The 7,209-nt window shown below is 43.9% G+C and overlaps 1 protein-coding gene across 12 annotated transcripts in view; it reads right to left on the bottom strand.

Annotated features, from left to right (window-relative positions):
* Window positions 1-7,209, bottom strand: part of wdr25 (WD repeat domain 25) — a 42,546-nt gene that overhangs the window by 29,110 nt on the left and 6,227 nt on the right. For 11 of the 12 annotated variants that reach the window (XR_015068325.1, XM_085931798.1, XM_085931796.1 and 8 more), the window contains 5 exons: window positions 6,548-7,170; window positions 3,968-4,115; window positions 922-1,052; window positions 558-728; window positions 333-473 (listed from right to left, as the gene is read on the bottom strand). Coding sequence is in view for 11 of the 12 variants with exons in the window: in XM_085931798.1 (XP_085787924.1) it covers window positions 333-473; window positions 558-728; window positions 922-1,052; window positions 3,968-4,115; window positions 6,548-7,123 (1,167 nt within the window). In the remaining variant the exon portion in view is untranslated. Of the gene's footprint in view, window positions 1-332; window positions 474-557; window positions 729-921; window positions 1,053-3,967; window positions 4,116-6,547; window positions 7,174-7,209 lie in introns of all 12 variants that reach the window. The other variant, XM_085931800.1, reaches the window with a different exon arrangement.

The following is a 7,209-nucleotide window of genomic DNA, read 5'->3' as shown; positions in this document are numbered from 1 at the left end:
GGGGGGGGGGGAAACAATCAAAATTAAAAGACACCATTACCATGCTGAGATCTCATCATGTCATCTAATGTATCCCCTGGTGCGATACAATTAAAATGTGTAATGTAAGAGAGTAATGTAATGCATTGCTTTGCATGTGAGGTCATCCATCATTCCCGACTAATACACATGTAGAAATATCAAATAGCACTTATTGGAAAGCAAAGCACTGCGAGCTGATTTTATTTTAATTTAATGGCACGTTTGCACATCTAACAACGTGACTTTTTTTCCCTATTGATCTGAGCGAACGCCTCTGCTAATCCTTCCTTGAGGCCAGTGCCATTCCTGACCTTGTGTCCTTCGTAACGACGCCTCTTGTTCATCCTATAGGGCCGCTGGGAGGAGAACAAAGCCACGTAGTCGCCGTTAGTCTGGGCTACAAAGGAATCCTCTTGTGGATGAAGAGCCAGGCTGGGACACGTGTAGCGCTCCTAGACACCAGTAGGAAATCTAATTAATCCAGTGGAACCCGAATTTTACGCATCAACAGCGGGCGAGGGCTTTTCTGCACTTACATGATAGATCTGGTTGGAGATCTTAGCGGTAGTGTGGAAGTCCCAAGCAATCAAGGTGCGGTCTGCGGAGTCTCTGCTGACGCAATCGGAGCTTGTGATGACATCCTGGCCTTCTCTCAAGAAGAGAATGGCCAAAGTCTGCTGGATTGCTGCTTTGTATACTTTAACCACCTGAGGGGGAATAAAAAACGATGGTTTCATTTGACTTCACTTGAATACAATGTAACGCGTCTTTATTTATGTGTGACTGTACAGAACGTGCTCAGAGCCTCACTAGCTTTGATTTGAGGAGGTCAAAGCACAGCAGGTGAAACGGTGTCAGTAAAGATGATGGATTTGCAGAAAGGAGGTTAATATGTTTGACCTTGCAGCAGCGAGCGTCCCAGGCATTGACCGTTGAACTGTAACCTCCGCACAGGAACACCTCGGAGTTGGCGGGATGCGATGCCACACACATCACCTTGAACTGGTTATCCGCTTTGATGATCCGCTGGCCTGCTCACAAAAGAAACGGAAGCGGGGGAGAAGACAGAACAAGATCAATGCGGTTTGACTTTAATAATACATCTTCACGTCTCTAATCAGCAGGGGGTTGTCTTGAATTATGCAGGACGTAGTCAAACTCGATGATTATTAGTGTGTCAGATGGAAACTAAACAGGCTTCAAAAGCACTTTCAAGCCATTCAGAACTCACCAAATTTGAGGAACAAAAAAAAAAAAAAAAAAAATTCACCTAATATTTCTCTTAAAACGACATGACTTCAAAAGCATTCAAAATGACAAAAATGTCAAATGTGTTCAAAGGGGAAGTCAAGTCAAATTCTAACTACAATATCTAAATGAATAGATGAAATGGCATTTCCAAAAACAGAACCAATACGGCAGAGGGGGGGCTTAGACATAATTACAGAGTGGGCGCGATGAATATTTTGTGCTTGTGCCAGGCGCCCAAGTCCAAATTGTTAAAGGCAGTCCACGTCAGGCCTCAACAGCGCCTCATTAAATTCAAACAAGACGGAAGCCCACAGCCTCCGACGGTGAGCCCCTTACAAAGCAAAACTCAAGTCATTACACGCGTATTCCGGAATATTCCTATCAAGCCTTCACAGAAGCGTGACGCAGTTAATAAACTAACAGCGAAGACGGTCGGTTCCTTCTTAATGGTGGACTGACGCTGCCAAATTCGATTGCGTCCATCCAGTTTTTTTCCACAGGCGAATTTGACTCGCTTCCATCTTAATTGGCTTGGCCGCATCTTGCGAATGGAGATTTAAAACCCGTATTTTGCTCATCAACAGCCTGGTCGTACTGAAGAGTGACGTGTCATGTCATATTTTCATTAAGAAAAGATCAATTATCTCAAAAGAGCGCACAGGGGACGACGACATATCGGGAGGGATGATTGGGATGGAACGGCTATTGGGCTTCATTAATCAAACGCGGGGGCTGTCACGATGCAGTTTTGACACATTACTGGCTTTTAACGAGGCAACAAACGTGACAACAGTGGTGTCGTTACATTTTAAAAGGACATTTGTATCCTTTGCCATTTTCTGTCTTTCCACCTGCAAATATCACCATCGGGTGCTTTTTGACCTCAATCAAAAAAAAAAACCATATTTCTCGGTCTTTGCGAAAGCAGCTGGATATTGCCGAGCGCGGCGGGATGCGACGGCTTATTCATTTCTTCACACTGTGTCTTTAAAGCAGGTAGCTATTGTAAAGAATGATGCATGCAAAGTAGGTCAACATTCACAGATGCTTTGCTGCTGGCATTTGGAGTAAACGCATCGCCATGTGCTCCTGCTCAATGGATTGTCCCTCGTTATGGAGCACTCAAGGCTATGCTCATCCAGCCAGAGCAAATGTTGGCAGATGAGAAATAAATCACCTGCTATGAATGAGAGGAAGTGGATGATATTTAGGGACTTGGAAGATCTGGCGCTTCCTTGATAACTTATACGCAACCAATAAATTATAGAATAGTTCAAAAGACTGATTTCGAGCACGCTCGCAGACACGCACATGGCTACAAAGCAACCGGGGGAGTGTTGGCCCATTTGCCTCCGTGGATCTCTGCCAAGGAACATGTCCAAGGTGCAGCTCAACAGCTGCCACTTCACCCTTATGGCCTGCAGAAGAAACTCATTTCTTAGACCCTCTGAAAATCTCCCTTTCTTTCTCAATCTAGGTGTCTTCCCATTTATTTTTCTTCTGTGCATTAGGGCTCTCCTAAGTGGTCTTCCCTCCCTGCATTTTCTGTCAAGTGCTTCTGTGAAAGCCTGCCTACTCCCAACGGGGGTGGGTGGGAATTCTGTAAATGAAATTGGACATAGGATGGTTGAGGAAAATGTGCTTCTTCTATAACTGCATTGGGGTAGTGGGGTGGGGGGGGATCCACACATCATGGGGTTGGGGTATTGACTGAAATCTCACCAGTTACCGAAAAACAAGCACAGACTTCACAGAAAGTAGGTTTTGAACTGAGACCCTCGTCGTTAAATCAACGACTGTATTGCGCTTACGTGATAGGAGATGTAATATTTTTAACTATGCTAACTCAATAGAAAAGCCGTATTTGAAGTCTAGTAAAAAGGTGGATATTTTTTTTTCTTTTTTTTTTATGAATAGGGGGCCAATTATGTGTGCGGCTCGGGCCGCTGTGGCAGTCGGATTAGCGATAGCGTTGGAAAGGCCTGGGTTTTAGCCACATCCAATTACACTGCAATTGTGCAGAAACAGGAGTGGAATCCCCGAGTCCCTTACTGATATGCGGCGAAATTGAATTGGCTTCATTTAGCGCGAGCAGCCACGATTTCAAATAAATCAAACCCTCGGCTGCCGTAAAAGTGTTTTCATTCTTAAAGTGTGTGAAAATGAACAAAATATCAAATGAAATGATTACTCGGTGCATGGACGGGATGGACAAAGCCAAGAGGAGTTGGTCGCTCCAAAGAAACTTTGTTTGTTTACGGCGGTGGCCCGCGAGGCACGGTAAGGTCATGGCGGTTACTCCAGCCGTGATGTATCAATTATTGATCCCTTCCCTGGAGCTGCCTGTGTGCTTAATGTGCAGGCCAAGCTATTATCCTACGGCCTTATTGGCGGTATTGACAGACAGGCTGAGAGGGGAAGGACAAACGGAAGCACGTCGTGTTGACGCCGGCGAGGCAAACAACGATGGGGGGGGTGGGGGGGGCTTCAAAAGTGATGTCTGGACCGTTCGGCTAACTTTGACTTACACTAGACGCTGTGCGGGGAGAGGCGGACGTCTGATCATGTTTCCAAAGCAAACTAAAATATTGATCTCTCGTAAATGTCACCTTGAAAATGCATTTGTGCAATCACACACGGCGACAATACAAATTTGACAGGGGTTAACCACGCGTCATGTTTGAGTGCTGCTCACCCGTCTCTACGTCGGTAATGGCAGCGGAGTTGTCAAAGGAGCCGGTGAGGAGCTGGCGGCCGCAGAGGCTCCAGTGTGCATCCCGCACGGCTCCTGAGTGGCAGGTGTAAACCTTCAGGCATCGTCCGCTCTCGACGCCGTCCCACACCTGAACGTAAAAAAAAAGTGGGCTGGATATCAGGAAATCGACAGTACCTCGGATGTATGCGCTAAAGTGGTGGTTCTCAAACTTAGTGGTATATATGAAAAAAATATTCATATCGATCCCAGATTTATTTCTTTTTTCTGCTGACTGACTGGCATGAAATGTGAAAGCAGGCTGCAGATAAAGTAAGGAGGGCAAAAAAAAAAAAAAAAAAGGTCCCAAAAGGAGACAGTGATTTATGACACAAGTGCTGATCTCTTGTGTTTCTTAATTGCAGCGGCGTGCTCGCGCTGAGGTTCTAACTCTTTGGCAAAAGGAGCCACGTCGATAGTGTGCCAAGCGTGTCATCAGCTGCTTATTGGAGCTGATTTTCAGTCTGGCGGGCCACAGCTCAGCCTGACATCAAAAAGTGGGTGGTCTTGTCAGGTGTCCGCACAAATGAGGTAAAAAAAAAAAAACATTTCGAATCTGCGAGCCACTTGAGGCATGTCTCTGTGTTTCATTATTAAACGTGCTCTTCAGACGGCATTAGAAAGACAGTCGACTGTAGCGCTGTGGGAGACTGAAGGGAAAGGGATGCAAGCACTCGGTGGAGCTTACCAGGGAAGGCTTAGAAAGAAAAGTTACACCATGCAACTGTTAGAAATATCAAGAAATTGGCTCGTGCACAATCCACAAGCCTTGATCGTATTTTCTTTGGATTTTATTGGAGATTCCACCACAGAAGCACAAATTGAATGACATGAAAATGTTACTGAAAACAGTTTTCTTTTTTTTTCACAACAATCTATTGTTTATGGAAGAAGGGCTTGTGTTCCAACTCAAAAGTTCAACTGCAGTGTATGATGTCGGGGCTTGAGAGAACACTGCCATCTCAAGGCTGCTTTATCAACTCAACACAGCATCAGAAAGCATAAAATTACAATATTACGCAGTGACTATGTTTTACAACCATTACCCAGCATGAATAAAACACAAAATAATGAACCAATTAAACCCTGACAATAATCGCACAAAATGTGAGACTTGAAAATTGGTCATTTGCTTTTTCTACATCCTTTTCATTTTCCAGACTCGGACAGCGTATACTTCAGGATGACATATTGGCTAATCTGCTTTCTAAATGGCTCGGGGTAATTAAAAAATGAATTAGCATTCCTATTAGCTACGTAAAACTTCTTGCCTTACATCTGTCGTAACCATGGCGACCGTGACTAATTGCATATGGTCTGGGCACTACTGCTAAAGGAAGACAAGCTGCTGAGGACTTCACAGACTTAGAATAGAGAAGAACAAATGGAGCTGCCTCATTAACGCCAGACTTATAATTATGACAATAGCTACTGGTCTTTATGTCACAGCAAATGAGGAAATGTAATTGGTAATTCCTACCTGACACTACAAAGCTTAATTGGCCTCACTGACAGTTGATTGCAGTTTTTATTGCTGAAAGTTAACTGCACTTGCTAAATGCACACCCAGATGCTCTAAATAACACATTATAAATAACCACATTGATTCTATGACACCAGCCCAATAGGCTCAGTCACAGATGGACATTGCCCCCTGGTGGCTGGATGCAGTATTGAGTGGCTTTTAAACAAATGAATGCCTTCACATTTACAACACTACCTTTAAATTAATATATTTAATAAAAATGGGAAGAACGTGAGAAGAAGGGAAATCATTCTATTGGAGTCCATGAGACGCCTGGTTAAATACCTTTAGCCTGAGATGCAATCTGACCTGCATACAAAACAAAGTCATCCAAGATTAGCGATGGGGAAGATGCTTCCATGCTGCCGCTGGACTCATTTTAATATGCAAAAGCACCGCTGCATATTTTAGCCATGGTTAAACTCTCTTGAGAATTGACGGAGGGGCATACAAATGGAATGGTTTTGGACACGTGCATCTCTTGACCTTTCCAGCTCCTTTTTCCGGAGAGGAAATGAGAGAAGTGGAATGTGAGGTTGGAATTGGAAATATAGGAAGTCTCGTGGGTGTTGACATACATTGGGCTGACAGTGACAGATGGAATCCTACAAAAAGTGGTGCGTGCTGTGTTTCTATATCAAGAGGGCAATTGTGATTTAATGTGATTACTGCTCTTCAAGGTCCACTTCCAAATGATTTTAAACAAACAAGCAATAAATGAATTTATGTATCATAATAATGAATTAAAAAAAAAAAAGTTTTGGTTTTATGGGTGAGGGAGCTTGGGAAATAGTTGAATTTCTACACTCAGAAATAAACATACCAATTTGTGCTTGAGATGTTTTCCACCCACATTCATTTTTACTTTCTCTGACTCAGGTAATTGAAGGACTAGTTTACTTTCACTAGAGTCATATTATTCTGGAATAAAAGTACTTGCAACTCTACCCACCTCTGATTATTGCCAATACACACCTACATTTATTTTCTTACTGTACCTTAAAGGTCTTGTCCATGGAGGCAGACAGCAGTAGATGACTTCTCTGGGGAACTGGACACCATTGCACCGTGTTGACCACACCCTGGTGGGCTTGAAGGCTTAGCAGAAGCTTCTTTGGTATCCCAGCAGCAGCAGGGGCAGGTGAGTGAGCAAGATGCAGCTTCACTTTCTGAGACACCGCTGAGAGAATTGGGACATCTTTGCCGTGAACTCCTTCTTTTGGGTTTTCTTCGTTTGTGGAAGACGGGACAAGTCTTTGCCTCTTGGGAATATAGGGTCGGACACCAGGCGGGACACTACAGGGTCTTTTGGTCTTATCAAGAACACTTGGTGGGATGTATGGAAGTAGAATGGAGTTGTTCTGAAGAGCAACAGGTGAACTAAAAGAACAGCTCTGCTTTTGTGAAGAATGGTCATTCTGGTGGCATTCCAACAGTGTACTGTCAGAGTTCAACTTCAACGGCGATGAATGACAGTCTTTCACTTTCACTTGTTGTCTTGGTCCAGCTCCTTCTTTCTGGTCGAGAACTTCATCCTCAGACTCAGAATCCTCATATGCCACTAAGGTGGTCATCCTTACTTAACACTACTGCAGGTTCAACAACGTTCCAAGAGCGACATCTACTGGATGACAACACACACGAGGAATTAAAAACAAGA

This window comes from Syngnathus leptorhynchus, chromosome 15 (assembly GCF_054491065.1).
Source record: "Syngnathus leptorhynchus isolate UIUO chromosome 15, UIUO_Slep, whole genome shotgun sequence".
NCBI classification, from domain to species: Eukaryota; Metazoa; Chordata; class Actinopteri; order Syngnathiformes; family Syngnathidae; genus Syngnathus; species Syngnathus leptorhynchus.
Note: the sequence above shows the minus strand (reverse complement) of the source record. Positions and strands in the feature narration are given on the sequence as shown.